The following is a 16,608-nucleotide window of genomic DNA, read 5'->3' as shown; positions in this document are numbered from 1 at the left end:
CACAAAATGTATGCTAAACTTTTAGCTAATAGATTGATCAAAATTATCTAAAAAATAATCCATCCTAATCAAGGATTTACGCTGATCACAAAATGTATGCTAAACTTTTAGCTAATAGATTGATCAAAATTATCTAAAAAATAATCCATCCTAATCAAGGATTTACGCTGATCACAAAATTTATGCTAAACTTTTAGCTAATAGATTGATCAAAATTATCTAAAAAATAATCCATCCTAATCAAGGATTTATGCTGATCACAGATAATGCTAGATTATAGTCACATTTCATTTAACGCCAAATCCCACGAATATCCACTCATTGCACTATCGATGCTGAAAAGGCATTTGATAGGGTGGAATGATGGCATATCTGGCATAAAAATGGGCACCTTTGAAATTAAAGCCTCAGTCTATGCCGATGACATTATGCTCTTCCTCTCAAACCTGGACACGTCCCTCAAAATATTTTTTGAATTAGTAACCACTTATGCCTCTTTCTCAGGGTACAAAATTAACATACATAAAACTGAGGTTCTACCACTTAATGAACATACCACCCCTGAGATTGCTAAATCTTTTGGATTAGTTTGGTCCTCCAAAAGTTTGAAATCTCTTGGTAATGATCTGTTCCATCTCTAGAATCTACTATAGAAGTGAATAGTAAAAGAAATTCTACAATCTGTTCAAACTTTACTAAGTCATGGTCACCCCTCCGATTGTAATGGTAGAGTCACCTAGACACAATCAAAATGACAGTCTTACCTAAAATTAATTTTATCTTGAGTATGTTTCCTGTTCTTTTTGCCTTAAAGTTCTACAAGAAATTAGATAAAGTATAAGGTCAATTTCTTTGAGCAAGCAAAACCCCCAAAATTGCTTTAAGTACCCTTTAAGGAAAATGCTGGTGTTTCTTTTCCTGACTTTTTAACATACTGCAAAGCTTTTATTTCACAGCAATCCTTAAGATGGGGGTTAAATGACAATGATTACATTCCAATATGGCTAAGTATCGAAAGAGAGATGTGGACTCCACTCTGCATCAAATCATTTTGCCATCCACTTTGTCTGACAAATTACAAGACAATTGTCTATCTGAATTGGACAAGCTCATGGTCATTCCATATACCTCCATTCAATCAGTAATCTGGGGAAACCCTAAACTTTGCATTAACCATAAATCTATATTTTGGAAGGAACGGTACAGTAGAGGGATCTGGACTATGTACCATATCTTATCCGACAAAAAATTTAAATCCTTACTTTTACAAAAACAAATTTGACCATCTTCAGAATCAATACTTTTGTTGGTTACAGTTAAAACACTGTGTAGAATCTTCTCAACACATATGTACACTATTCTCAGTCACAACATCCCTTTTTAAAGTTTACATCAATTATTTTTCAGAAAGGTCATATTGCATCCCGAATCTACAAATTTTTAAAATTATAAGTTCACTGAAAGACTGAGCCTTTGAACATCATGGGAAACAACGAATGGTCAAAATTTTGGTCTAAAGGAAGCAGGTCAAGCTCCTCAGCCAGCTCACTGAAATCATTTTACTTTCCGCATCAGAATTCTACGGACCCACAACATACGTCTGTGGCATTAACACAAAAATACCTGTTGGTCCTGCAAATCTTACCCTAGAACACTCCTCCACATGCTTTATGAATGTCAATTAACTCAATTATTGGGTCCAAATCTGGCAATTTCCTCTATTTTCAATATAACTGTACCGACATCACCTAAACTGATTATTGTTGATCTCTCTCATTGGACATATCCCTGGATAAATATGACTCTATAAACTTCTTGATATTCTAATAGCCATAGCCCTAAAAGCAGCTTAACATCCACTTCTGGTGGCACTCAAGTTATGCAGTTTCACAAAATTGAGACTTCACTCGCAGACAAACTCAAAACTTCTTTTCTCTTTATATTGTTTACTTGTTCCTTTTTCTTGTATACTTGAATGAACTCAAAATATATTGCAAAAAAAAAAAAAATCTATGCATGTCAATAAAGTAGGGTCATCACTAAAGGACTATTTGGCAATGGATTCAATACATTAATTTCATATCTCTATATATAAAAGGCACCACCAACGTTCTAAATGAAGCCTCCAGCCGGAAGTGTGAAGGGGGAGAGATATCCGGTTTCCCCATGAGTGTCTGCCCCGCCCTCGCTCTCTCTGTAACACAGTGAAGGAAAACACAGCAAAGCACGAAATCAAATCGCTCTCTCTGTAACAGTGAAGGAAAACACAGCAAAGCACGAAATCAAATCGCTCTCTCTGTAACAGTGAAGGACTCAGAGAGGGGAGGGGAGTGAGGGCAGAAGCCCTCACTCTCTCTGTAACACAAACGCAGCACAGCAGGAAACTTAACACTGAAGGACTCGACTCCGAGGGGGGAGGGGACAGAGAGCACAGGGGAAGGGAGAGAGGGCAGAGGGCAGGGACACACACACTCCCACATGCACACAGAAGAAAACCTTGCTAGCCCCCCGTTTCATTTGCATCAGAAACGGGGCTTTTTTTACTAGTACTGTAATAACATCTCAAATTCTGTTAAAAAGCTATTAAAACATCATTTCTTAATATGCTTGCTTCAGTAGCCATTTGGTAGTTTATTTCTCTCTCTTTTCCATTTTTCTTTTTACTAGCTGTCTTTATTTCACACTTTATGGGATTATAACTTCACTCAAACCCAAATCTGCAGTAATATCACTATAACAGTCTGAAAGAAGTTATTGTTTGGTTGTTACCGACGTATTTCCATAAAGTGTGAGTTGATAATTGTTTGTATATGTTTGTATTCTTGTTAAAGCCACTTCCTTTTTCTATTTTTCTTACATTTAATAAAAATTCTTGGACCAAAATATACTGAAGATAATCACGGTGCATGCCAACTTTTAATTTTTACATTTCAGCAGAACAGAAAGGGGTCAGGATTGTACAGAGGAGAGTTGAAGTTGAATTTTTACACAGTGCTATCAAATATATCTTTTCTAACAAAATTTTGAGAAGTAATGCAAATCAGATTGGTATTAGTCTACCACTTCTGTGCAAATTCCTCCAATGTGAGAAAGCCATAAAAGCAAAGTAACTAAAATTATCACAATCACAAGAACATATATACAGGGAAAGAAACTGAGGAACAAATGTACAATGTGTATCACATGATCTGCTCAGTTCCCAGTTCTCACAGGGGAGAGATAACATGACCACACTTCCTTCTTTGCTTTTAAAATAGTTGCTTGTTGCTCACAAAAAATAACAATAACTTGAAAAGCTCACTAAAGAATAGGTTAGTCTGATACTAAGACAGATAAAGAAAAGATGCGAGTACAGCAGCAGAAAGGAAGAGGACAGTGTTTTATTTCAGAATTTGAAAAAGGTAAACAGTTTTCATGCAGCAGGACCACGAGCTCAATTTCAATAATTAAAAAGATAACCCTTTTGAAACTGGAGCCCGGACGCGAGAAGAGGCCGTCCGGGCTCCGCCCCAGGGTTTTAAACCCCGCTCTCTCTCCTCCCATGCCAGCGGGGTGCCCCCATTTGCTGTGGGAACGCGCCCACTCCACTTCTCTGGCACCCCGCAGGCATCAACGCGCATGCCCCTCGGTGCACGTCGCCATGTTAGCTACGGCTCCGTGCACCTCTGGGGCACTGCGCCTATCTTTTCTTGGAGCTACTTCCTAATTAGGAAAGTCTTTGCACCTGGCAACCAGCTCCTGCTTGAGGGCTAGAAATCCTGACCAGCACCCTAGCACAACTTGCTCTCTGTAGGATTGCTGTCCTGCTACATTTGATAAATGAAACTGGATTACATGATATTTACCACAAGCTAAAAGGCCATCAAACATGGGAAAACTTTTACCCTGGGGTCACATTTACAGCTACTTCCCACTGCAGGTGCCAATAAAGCTCACTCCCCTTAAAAAAAAAAAAAGGGGGGGGGGGAGCAGGACTAAGATCCCCTTTGGAAAGGGGGGGGGGGCTTTATTTCTATTTTTTTTTTTTTTGCCTTTTTGGATCTCCCTCTTTTCCATGCTAGTGAAGAGGTCAGCTCAAGGGTTAGTGCCAGGAACCCCCTCCCAATGGGTTCAGCATCTCCCCCCACCAAGGTCCAGTCTCTCATCTCCCACCCCCAGCAGGTCTGGCACTGTTCCCTCATTCCACCGCGGTCCTACAAAACTTAATTGATGGCAGCAGCATCATCAGTATGAAAGGCTGTCTTCAGTCATCTCCTGGGTCTTTTATGTGCTGTGTCCCACTCACAGGAAATTGCATCAGAGGTGGCAGGACACGGCAGAGGGAAGACCCGGGGGCTGGCCAAAGGCAGCCTGTTATGATGCTGTGGGTTACTGATGTAAATTTCACAAGACAGTGGGAGAGAGAGGTGTGAGGGAACAGTGCCAGACCTGGGGGGGGGGGGGGGGGAAGAAAAGGCTTAACATGTGGACCAGGCAAGGTCAGAGATTTATTCTGCTGCTCTTGTTGTGACCTGGGCCAGAGCCTCAGCTGGTCCAATAGTTATGCCGGCCCTGCTAGTGAAGATCAAATAAAAGAAGTAGGCCCACAAAGACCTGCGACAGGGATAGAGAGATACCCTAGCTCCAACGTAAGGCCTGTCTCCACGTTATAATCCCTGCACCATATACCACTGTTCCTGCATCCTAACAGTCTGCCACATGAAATCATGCTGCTCTAGATTAGCTACCAGCTCCATGGGGGAGAGATGGGGTTGTGATGTGCCATGCAAATCTGGTCAAGCTCTCATCACTCACCTTCCCCCTTCACCAGTATGTGCGGAGACACAAAGGGGCTCATTTTCAAAGCACTTAGCCTCCCAAAGTTCCATAGAAACCTATGGAACTTAGCCTCCCAAAGTGCTTTGAAAATATGCCTCATAGTATACATTTTTAAAAGACAGGGGCACATACACTACACTAAGCCTTGGCAGATGGTGCCAGAAGCAGGATAGTGGCAAGAGTCTGTGCAGCGGGCTCAAAAATAGTCTTGGAGCATCTAGTCATTTTATTTGAATATTTTTAGTGCTGTAATTATCTGCTGCCTATGTTTCACTTATTCTTGCTGTGCACCGCCTTGGGTGAATTTTTTTAAAAAAGGCGATAAATAAATCCTAATAAATAAATATATTTTGCAAACTAGTAACACTGTTTGTTCCCAAATGACATGCAGAGAGGATAAAAGGGTTCTCTAGGCCAGACTACCAGCGCACTATAATTTGCCCATCACAGGTCTTGTATGTATTGCAGTTTACTGATTTTGCTAGCTTTATAGAAGGCTATAAACGGAATGTGTAAGGCAGCCAAAATAAAATGTACTTATTTGTAAATTTGCTTTTATAAAATATACATTTCCCATAAATATACAAGTAGGCAGTAACAGATAACATTAAACCAGAAGTTTACTATAAGGAAACAAATATAAACCACCAGCCCACATTTAGAGAGTTGGCAAGTCAACTTTTAAACAGGCAGTAGGAAAAACAAGACAAAAATCTCTTACATCCTTAGGCTCAATAACATAACTCCATATCTAACCTAAGCCTATTAACAACATGATCCTTCAGGAATTTCTCTAACTGTGAAGGAACACAAAAAAAATGTACTGAGCCCCCCATAGGTTATAAAACACATACAGGGGAATCTCATTGATTTCCGATCTGACGAAGAAGGGCAGCCTTCGAAAGCTAATCAAGAAATGTATTATGTCCAATAAAAAAAGGTATCATCTTATTTTCTTTTCCATGTTTTATTTTGTTTGATTTCTATTGATAACCTTAAGAGTGGACTAACACGGCTACCACACTCCTCTACAGAAAGAAAGAAGCACCTAGTTTTACATGCTGACTGCGCATACAAGTCATTAGGCATGTTTATGGGTGGGGTGGGGTCTGGGCTGAGACTTACACTTACAGCATTCTTTAAGGTGAACACACAGATGTTGCTGCGGGGTGGGGAAAGTGCCACCCCCCAAATATGGCTTGCCACTCCAATCCCAGACATCAGATCGTGCCTAGGGTAACCAAAATCTCTGCCTGATCCAAATTCTACTTTTTTGCTAGCCTCTTTTCTTCTCTGCTCTATTTTACCAACACATTCCTGTTGACTACCGGGCTGGCAGCAGGAGATGCTTTTGAGCTGACATTTCCTGCTGCCATGGGGCCAGCCTAGTGATAAGAGCTGTGAAGAGTCTAATCTTATTGCAAGCTTTGACGCAGCAGCAGGAGATGAAGTCGTATCAAATATGTCTCCTGCTGCCGACCCAGGAATCATTGAGAGTGCATTGACAAAGTTGATTGGACCAGCACTCTTCACAGCTTCACTCAACCCCAGTCAGCAGCAGTGTTAAGAATGAGAGGGAGGATGGGTTGGTAGGTGCAGAACATATGCTAGAAGGAAATGGGGATAAAGAGGAAAATATCCAGAGAAGGGACAGAGAAAGCAAGAAGGGTGGAAGAGCCTCTAGAGGAAGAAATGGATAAGAAGGGAAAGTGCTTGGATGGAGTGTGGAAAGGAGCAGGTATAAATAGAGAAAGTGTCCCCAGAGTGAGTGAATGGGTGGGAATTTGGGAGCAAGCATCTAGGAGGAAGGGGGGGGGGGAGGGGAAGAGAATTATTCCCAGAGGGAGATGGGCTGAGTAGGCGATAAAAATGAAGAGAAGGGGTTTACGGTTTATTTAAAATTTATTATAAAATGCCCTTCCTCCAAGCATTACAGGGTGGTTTACAAATGTTAATTAAAGACAATTACAGAAAGAAAGGAACACCAGTTAAAACAGGAAAGACAACATTCATACAGGACAGAAAACAAACAAAAGGAATATGGGAGGTAATATATATAGGAGAGGTAGGTCAGTGAAGAACCAGTGCTCCACCGACAACCACCACAGCATAACCAAATGCTTTTAAGAAAAGAAGCATCTTCAAACTGAACAAAATAGGATTGTTCCAAGCAAACTTGTGATGGAAAGGTGTTCCATAAGAATGGAGCAATGCACTAAAAGGCGCTATGTCGTTGTATTGCATTCTTAGGGAGTGGGATATGCAGACAAATGCTGATCATTTAAGGTGGTGCAAGATAGGGAATGTTGTTATGAAAAGCTTTGAAAGAAAGAATACGGAGTCCATTTACTAAGGTGCGCTGAAAATGGCTTGCGGTAGTGTAGGCACGGATTTTGGGCTTGCACCGATCCATTTCTCAGTGCACCTGTAATAAAGGCCTTTTTAAAATTTTTGTCGAAAATGGACTTGCGGCAAAATCAAAATTGTTGCACGTCCATTTTGGGTCTGCAACTTTAACACCAGCCATTGACCTAGCAGTAAAGACTCACGCAGTAAAGGCTCACGCGCTTCAAATGCCACTTGGCACGCGTCCAATATGTGCAGCCAAAAATAAAATTTATTTTTCAAACACACATATCGGATGCACTCCAAAAATTAAAATTACTGCAAGAGCCACGTGGTAGCCGGGTGGTAACTCCATTTTGGCACGCGTTGAGCCTTACACGACTTAGTAAAAGGACCCCTAAGTATCTTAAACTGAATACAAAAAGCTAAAGGAAACCAAAGATGGTGACAAAATGTGGTGTAGTGCTTGGTGTGGGTAAGGATCCAAAAAGCTATATTTTGTACTGTCTAAACAACACAAAGTAGTTACTGGTAATCCCAAATAGAAGACCCTGCAACAATCTAATAAAGGCATAAAGAAAAAGTGTCCCGAGATAGCTCATTGAAAAGAGGCTGAATAATACAGAATTGATGAAGGTAATAAAAAGAGCCTTTGTCAAAGATTAAATTTGTTCTTTAAATGATCGTTCCTGACCTATGATGACACCAAGATATTTAAGAAATGTTACTAGTTTGATCAGCTGATTGTTTATTGATGGGGAGCTATGGACTTGCCTGTAATCCAAGTTGACAACAGTTTTGGTATTTTATTTATAGCATTTGTATCCCACATTTTCGACCAATTTGCAGGCTCAATGTGGCTTACATTTGCCGTAATGGCAATTGCCATTTCCGGTTAACAGAATTACAAATGGTATTGCATTAAGGTGCGTACATACATGGTAAAGAATAATACATTTTGGTATTGCATATAGGTTCCTGAGTGGTAGATTGGATTGTAACATATGTTAGGTCATCAATTATAGAAAGATCGTTTTCGACATAAGGATTAAAGTGGTATTGCATAAGGTCTGTACATACATGGTAAAGTAGAATACGTTATGGAATTGCATATAAGTTCCTGAGTAATAGATTGGATTGTAGCATATGTTGAGTCATCAATTATAGAGAAAACATTTTAGACATTAGGATTAAAGTGGTAGTGCTGGTTCATTAGTAGCAGTGAGGTTAGTCAGTCAAGTGTTAAGAGTTCTGTTCTGTCTAGTTCGTGATCAGTCTTGTTATTTAGAAATTAGGATGGTTGTTTATGGTATGCCTTCTTGAACAGGTCAGTTTGATTAAAGACAAGACAATTTTTTTTCTAACCAGCAGCAGATGGATGTCAAACCAAAGTTTAATGTCTCAAGATTAGGACAGTGAGAATCTACTGGAAAAACTATCATGTCATCCGCATAATAGAATGCATGCACCCAAGATCTAATAATGCTGACTAATGAAGAACCCAATAATACCAAAAGTTTGGCCTTTTGGGTAAGCACAAGACTTAGACATTAGTTTTGTTCAGGATTTTTTGTTGTTGTTATACAGAAATCAGTTACTCCAGATGTGATGAAGAGGGCAGCGGTCCGCTATGCAGCACTTAAAAAAAACCAAAACAAAACCCAAAACATTGAACAGGATGCACATCAGCAAAGAAGGTAAGGACACCTAAGCATCCTATTGGTTGAAAACAGTATAATCAAGCTAAAGAGGGTTGTTCTGGCCAGGTAACCTATGGAGATGGCTTACCTAGTGTGTTTGCATTATCCATATAAAGGGAGAATTGGGCAAACCTGGATAAGCCGCATTGAGCCTGCCATGAGTGGGAAAGCGCGGGGTACAAATGCAACAAAAAAAAAAAAAATTACAGGATCCAAGGCAGAATGATTTCATTATAGGGGACAGCCTGAGGGAAGGAAAGTAAGCTCCAGAAAGAAGGTGGAACCATCAAAAGAGCAATTTGCTATTGAAATAAAATCTCCTTGCTTTAAGCTCCCCTCCCCTGCTAGTTTCTCCACCCCTAAAAGCTGTTCTCTGCTCTCAGGCAAGTTTTGCTATTGAAAAATGCAAGCAGAGTGTTTCTCCCAGAAGTTGCCCTCATGGAAAACTTTTGCATGGTAAAAGGTAGGTGGCTCCTTTCTGTGCATTGATCAGAAATGGCTTAGCATGTTCATTTTAGTACTAATTAGCTCGTTGTAATACATTTGCATAGGATTATCGCTTGCTACCGCGATTGGTAAGATGGACGCAGAACCCCTTTGTGCATTTCTTGCTAAATATCATGCATGCTAAAAAGAACAGAACCTGTAAAAAATCAGACATTCCTAGCACGGTAATCTTTGAACATCAGCCACTGAATTACTAACTACAAGCGCTGTCCTAATCCTTCTCTTCTGGGCACACTCCCCTAGAAACACATCCTTGGTGTAAGAAGATACTGCATCACTGGAGAGCAGACCCTGGATATAAGATAACATCCTGCCACATCATCAGTGTGATGCCCTGCTGCCAGGTGACCTCTCTCCTTCATGACAGCATAGAGACGGCCAAACTGGACAGAATACTTCTCTACTAAAATTAATTTACAGAGCAAAAATCAGAACCCTGCATATATTGTGTCACGGTATGGTACAACACAATTAATTAGCAAAGCTATAACTGCAAAAAAATTGTGTAGAAATAAATTGCTTACATGTTTGACAGGTTCATAAATTTCAAGATCTAATTATTTGATTCTGTTGCACAAAAAAAAAAAAAAGCAGTACGTCAAGTTTCTCTAAAGGGCACACAAAGCAAATAATGATGCATGCATTTGGAATCGTTTACTTTTTTCTGTTTGCTATTCAGACTTCTCTTCAGTCTGAACCTGTGAAGTGAAAAGTTGCACTTGGATGTTTTGCTGTAAGGCCAGGTTTCATGTAATAAACGTAGACTTAAGAAGACTACATTGTTTTAATACCTGTACAACCCACTAAAGTTTAATCTCCACTTTACATTTTTGTTTCAGATAAACTTATGTAGTACACTCAGTTTATTTAAAAAAAAAAAAAAAAAAAATCATGAATGAGCTTAAGAGGCGTATTTTCAAAGCACTTTGTAAGTCTAAGTTACATAGTAACCAATGGAACTATGTATGTCTAAGTGCTTTGAAAATGAGCCCCAAATTGTTTTAAGTATGAATCACTCTGTGCTACAACCTAGACAAAAAAAATGGCAGCTTCTAGTTGGCTGTACCAAAATTAAAATACGTTTACTTTTCAAGTTCAAAAAGAGTAAATTGTTTCAGCCTAACAATCTAGGTTTTAAACAAAATTTAGTATCCCCATTACATTATTTAAATGGAAATGCAAATATTGACAGGGTGACTGATGCCTTGCACATAGTCACATGGGTACTTATTCATTGGAAACAACTGACTCAGCTAGTTCAGTGAGCTGATTAAGCCTCTTCCAGTGGATAAACACTATGCATGGCTGCAATAGATGCCAGAAAGAATTTATTCAGCCTCTCACTGTGGAAAAACTTGCAATATAGCTAATCTGGAACCATGGTCATTGACCTCTGGGGATCAGAATACTTATTTGGACATGGGTGGGATGGGGATAAGAGGAAGGCAGGAATGTCTGATTGCAGGAGTGATGAACTTAGGTTTCCACTCAATCCCAACAGTGTTTAAAAAAGAGAGTGATAGAAGAAACTGTATAAGTGACATAATTATAACAGAATAAACTAAAGTTGACAAAATAATGCTATATTGCAGATGAAAACAAGGATGGCAAACCTTTCTATCCCTAGATTCTCAGAACAGTCCATAGCAGTGGTTCCCAAACCTGGTCCTGGAGGCACCCCAGCCAGTGGGTTTTTAGGACATCCACAATGAATATTCATGAGAGAGATTTGAATGCGCTGTCTTCTCTGCATGACAATCTCTCTCATGAATATTCATTGTGGTTATCCTGAAAACCTGATTGGCTGGGGTGCCTCCAGGACTAGGTTCGGGAACTACCGGTCCACAGGATCTTCTTACAGTGTATCCAAGACCTGCTTCTGTCTCTTTCCTACCCTTATTATGTATTCACTTATTTAGATTTTAAATCACCTTTTCAACAAGTGCACAAACTAAGATTACAGCAAAAACGGAGAACATGAAATACAGTAGATACACAAATAACACAAAATCATAATATAAACAGACAAAACAACTAGAGTAAAATGAAGTCTGAAAACAAGTTTCTACACGGCAAATTTAACTACAAAATGAACAAAAAAAAATCAAGCCGTTAGCCACAGTGACAACACCTCTTTTTCTATTGGGAAGTCTAAAATGTAACAACCTGAACTGTCTCATTCATGTCAAACAATACCCCATCACTGAGATGCAGTATGGCTTACAGCTGCCTCATCCCTCACCCCTTAGTACAACACTTAACCACAGTATATATTTGTGCTTGGGTGGGAAGCCCATATTTAATATAGCTTACAATAACATATTATTTAGTGTAACTTACCTAGATCCTTAGAAACAGGAGACACAGTAGTCATTTCTCCAACTTTTGCAACACCATCATAATAGGCTCTACCCGCTTGTACCATAGCTTAAAAAACAAAAAACAAGGCATATAAATTGCAATTAATAAGTCTTGACTGCAACTTTGCTTTGAAATACATGGTTTACAGTTAACTTTTGGGGGACTGGCAGTGCAGAGCAGAATTAATCGGAAACTAAAAATCCAATTTCAGACCGCTTTCAACTTACTAACTTTCAGCAAACTTGATCTCCTTGTGCTCGGAACTTAAGCAAATTGTTGTTTTGAAGCTTTGTGAAGCATTGTATGTGTTGCCTTTGTGACAGATACCACTCAGTTTTAACAAATCTTGCACTGGAATTTCAGAAGATATTTCATAAAGTAACCCATATTTACTTTTTTTTTTTTTTTTAATTTAACAGTATTTGAAATCCTGTACTGCCAATTGCAAAAAGTCAGTGCAGCTAGGCAGTTTACAGCAGCTAATTAGAGAGAAGAATGAGAAGAAAAAAAAAAAAAAAAGCAAAGAGATGACAGGAAAGAAGCCAAGTTGAGGATGGAGAGTATGGGCAACAGCCAAAGGATTCCTTGAAAAGCCATGTGTTGACCAGTTTTGTTTTGTTTTTTTAAGTGTAGGAGACAGGGGCATAGCCAGACCTCAGTGGGAGGGGGGGGGGCAGAGCCCGAGGTGGGGGGGCACTGTTTAGCCATCTCTCCCCGCCGCCAACCTCCCTCCTGCCACTTTGGACCCCGCTGCTGCAACCACAAACCCCCCCGCCGCCGCATCAGGTACCTTGTTTGCTGGCGGGGGTCCCCAATCCCCACCAGTCAAAGAGTCTTCTTCAGCGCCTTCGTTGTGTGATCATCTGTTTCTGGCACCTTATGTCCTGCACGGGGCTACATGCATGGTTCAGGACGTAAGGCGTCAGAAACAGATGATCACACAACGAAGGCGCCGGAGTCGACCGGCGCTGAAGACGACTCTTTGGCTGGCGGGGATTGGGGACACCCGTTAGCAAACAAGGTACCTGATGATGCGGGGGGGGGGGGGGGAGGTCAAATGTAGAGGGGGCCAGGGCGTAATCTGTGGGGGCCCATGCCCCCACGTAGCTAAACCCCTGATAGGAGAGATGATTCACATCTGAGGGCAAAGGGAAGGGAGATCCATAGTTTAGGGCTGGCATAGCTAAAGGGAGAGTCACAGTGACATCAAGCCTTAAACAAGATGGTGGAGGAAGGGAGAGTGAGGATTGTTGAGACGAAAGGAGGGCATGAGAGGGAAGACAAGGGATCACAAGCTTATTGAGACAGTCCAGGACATGAGGAGCCTGTCCTTTAAAAGCCAAGGTGAGACATTTGAATTTAATACAAGCAGAAACAGGTAGCCAGAGGAAGTTACAAAGTCATGGGATAGGAGGTGAATTCCTGTTGTGGACTGGTTAACTTGTTGATTTTAATACTTTATATACAGTTAGCACCAAAGTATTAAAGTGATTTACAAGATAGGAAACAGGATTAAATGGAATTGTTTTCCAACAGAAAGCTGAATAGTGGAAGAAGAAGAAATTATGTCTTAATGGATAATTTTATTTTCTTTAGTCAGCGACATGTTCTGCACAAATTGGTGTCATCCCTTCCTACCAGCAGGTGCAGATAGAGAAAACAGAATTCTACCAGTGACATCACCAGCATAAGCAAAGGTGCTCCCTGGAACAATCCAGTATGCATTTGCCCAAGCAGCAGGTGGTCTCTTTGTAATGCACCATGCCCCATCAACCACTCCAGCTGCAAGGATAAATCAAGCGAGCAAAACACCACAGAGTGGGACTCACTACTCTGCATATACCAGGATATAGCTATATCATGGGAACCCCATATGGCTGGATTTTTAAGTACTGAAATGGAAGTGCAAAGCACACCCAGAACACAGGGCAGAAGTTTTCCAAGGACAGGATTGTAAAATGGTGTTGTGACTAAAGAAAAGAAAATTATCCAGTAAGCCAATGCATCCTTTCTTCACGTCAGCTCTACCATTCTGCACAAATGGGACCTACCAAAACAGTCTATTGGACGGAAGAAGACAAGGCCCCTACAAATGATGGTTCTGCCAATGTCTGAACAGACTCTGCCCAGCACGTCTAACCTGTAGTGGTTAACAATGGAAAGGAGAGATGACCAAAGCTGCTGCCCAGCAAATGTCCTCAGGGGATACTGCCTGAGCCCTATTAGAGTGGGCCATCAGCCCTCAAGGTACCCAATTCTTGCCGAAGTAGGGGGAATTCAATAGCTGCCTTGATCCACCTTGCAGTGGAGGCCTAGAGGTGACCTGGCCCTTCCAAGGGCTATAAAAAGCACAAAGAAGTGGACAGAGACAAAATTCAATCATCTCCCTAAGGTACCAGAGCAGTGTCCTCTGAACATCTAGCATGTGAAGCATTCAAGCCCCAGGAGCTGAACCTTCCACAAAAAAGGAGGCAAGCAGAACTCTTGATTAACATGGAATGGAGACACCACTTTTGGCAGAAAGGAGGGGACCCTACACAGGGACCCCAAGTCCTCCATAAGGACAGATATGGGGCCTGGCAAAATAGTGCCTGCAGCTCGACGATTCTACGAGCAGGAGTGATGGTTACCAGAAACACAGCCCTGATAGTAAGGTCATTGGCGGAAGCTGAGCACAGATGCTCAAATGTACCCTCGGACAGTACCCAGAGTACCAGACTGACTGAGGGCACACAGAGGGAAGGAAGGGCGTAGTGGAGGGCACAGATGAGCCACCTCCTTCAGGGATTGAGCCACCTCTCTATGCAAAGCCAGAGAGATATCCTTCGCCTTCTCATGAAAACTGGTTAGGAGCCACCACCTGGACCCTCAAGGAGCTCAGAGCCAGCCCATGATCCAGGCCTACTGCAGAAACCCCCAAATATTGGGAATCAGAGCCCTCCAGGGAGACAGGAACTGCTCCCAACACCAGAATTCAAGAACTTGCCAGACCCTGTTGCAAGCCAGGAACTTGGAGGCCTTCCTGGAGTGGAGAAGCATATAGACCACTGTGTGAGGAGAACCAACGCATCTCCAAATGCTGCCTCTCGATGGCCAAACCGTAAGCCAGAAGCAATTCGGATCTTCCACGTCTACTGGCTCTTGCTGGAGCAGACCCCAGCCCCTGGGCAGTGGAAAAGGATCCTTCGCCAGGAGCAACTGGGGAACTGTATACCATGGCCTGCAAGGCCAGTCTGGTGCCATCAGCAGGACCAGATAAGGATGACATACAATTCTGCACGAGAAGGTATCAGAGGCCACAGAGGGAAAACGTTGAGGGGTTCCTCCCACAGCTACGGTTGAACCAAAGAGTCTATCCCCTGGGAGGCTTGCTCCCTCCACTGACTGAAGAGTTGATTCTGGATGCCATCAAGTTGAACCAAGGAGGGCCCCAGTGATCCAGAATAAGCTGAAAAGGCCGGTCAGGAGTGATTGAGAACTTCTGCCTGTATCTTGTACTTGCCTGCAATGTGGACAGATGAAAGGGTCTGCAGATGGGTCTGAGACCTGCATCCATGGTGACCAGAACCCACCATGGGGGGATCCAGAGGAACACCTCTCAGTAGGTGAGCCGGAATGTCCCACCAGGCTAGACTAAGCCTCGCTTTGGGCGGCAGAGGACAATGGAAGTCCTGTGAGGCCGATACCCATCGAACCACAGGACCACTGCAGATGGTACATATGAGCCCTTGCCCAAGGCACCACCCTCCAGCATAGCTTCAACAGATCCCAAGAGCAGCAAGTAATCCCAAACCGTGGGCTCTGGGAGATTGCACAACTGCACCTGTAATTTCTTTGCTTGCTCCTCCAGAAAAAAAAAACATTCCTCTGGCTGTGTCGAAGCCGAACCCAAGATACTCTAGGGATTGAGAAAAGGTCAGATGGTTCTTGGGTCAATTCACTACCCAGCCCAGGGATTCCAGGAGGGAAGTGACCTGCGAGGTAACCAAACTGGCTTCCGAGGCAGAGTAGCCTGAATCAGCCAGTTGTTCAGGTGGGGATGAACCTGAATATCCCGATGCCGGAGGGGCACAACCACAACCCCCCCATCACCTTGGAAAAAGTGTAGGACGCTGTAGCCAGACCAAAGAACAAGGCCAAAAACTGAAAGTGCCGCCCAACACACAGAAATGCAAATCTCTCTTGTGATGATCTGCAATGGGGAAGTGGAGGTAAGCCTCTGTGAGGTCCAGGGTAGTCAAGAACCCCATGGGCTGCACAGAGGTGATGACTCAAGAAAGCATTTCCATCTAGAAGCGCTGGACTCGCAGACAAGTATCCACCCACTTGAGGTCCGGGATGGGGTGAAAGGAACCACTCTTTTTTGAGACCATGAAATAGATGAGAGTACCTGTCCAGGCCATGCTCTGCCAGCACAACAGGTTCCACTGCTCCTATATCACAGCTATACTGAAAAGTAAGAGCGTCAGACTAGCACTTTAAAGCCAAGCTGCAGGGAGAGGTCATGAAGTAGTCTGGAAACAGACAGGTGCACTCCATGGAGTACCCTCTAGATCACCTCCAGAATCCACTGATCTGAGGTGATGCAGACCCACTCATTCCAGAAGAGACACAGCCTGCCTCCCACCAGAAACAATGAGGGGCCCAATGTACCCTCATTGGGCAGGCTGAGTGGCTACAGTCCCGCCTGAGGGACCTGAGGTTCCAGCTTGCTTGGGGCCTCAAAACGACCCCTGCTTGATGGACCTACTTTGCTGCCCCCTCCCTGGCCTGGGCCAAAGGACACCTAGTAGACCTGAAGGAGCCTGACCGCTTGAGGCCAAGAATTGCTGCACAGCCTTGCCGCAGCTCCACCATGTCATCACTAAAGAGCAAG

General features: G+C 42.5%; 1 protein-coding gene across 1 annotated transcript in view; it reads right to left on the bottom strand.

Moving 5' to 3' along the window:
* BAIAP2L1 (BAR/IMD domain containing adaptor protein 2 like 1) overlaps window positions 1-16,608 on the bottom strand; it is a 235,666-nt gene that overhangs the window by 194,805 nt on the left and 24,253 nt on the right. The window contains 1 exon segment of the mRNA XM_030212059.1: window positions 11,712-11,798. Within this exon segment, the coding sequence (XP_030067919.1) occupies window positions 11,712-11,798 (87 nt within the window).

This window comes from Microcaecilia unicolor, chromosome 8, assembly GCF_901765095.1.
Source record: "Microcaecilia unicolor chromosome 8, aMicUni1.1, whole genome shotgun sequence".
Classification (NCBI taxonomy): Eukaryota; Metazoa; Chordata; class Amphibia; order Gymnophiona; family Siphonopidae; genus Microcaecilia; species Microcaecilia unicolor.
The sequence above is the reverse complement of the archived record's forward strand: the minus strand, read 5'-3'. Positions and strand labels throughout refer to the sequence as shown.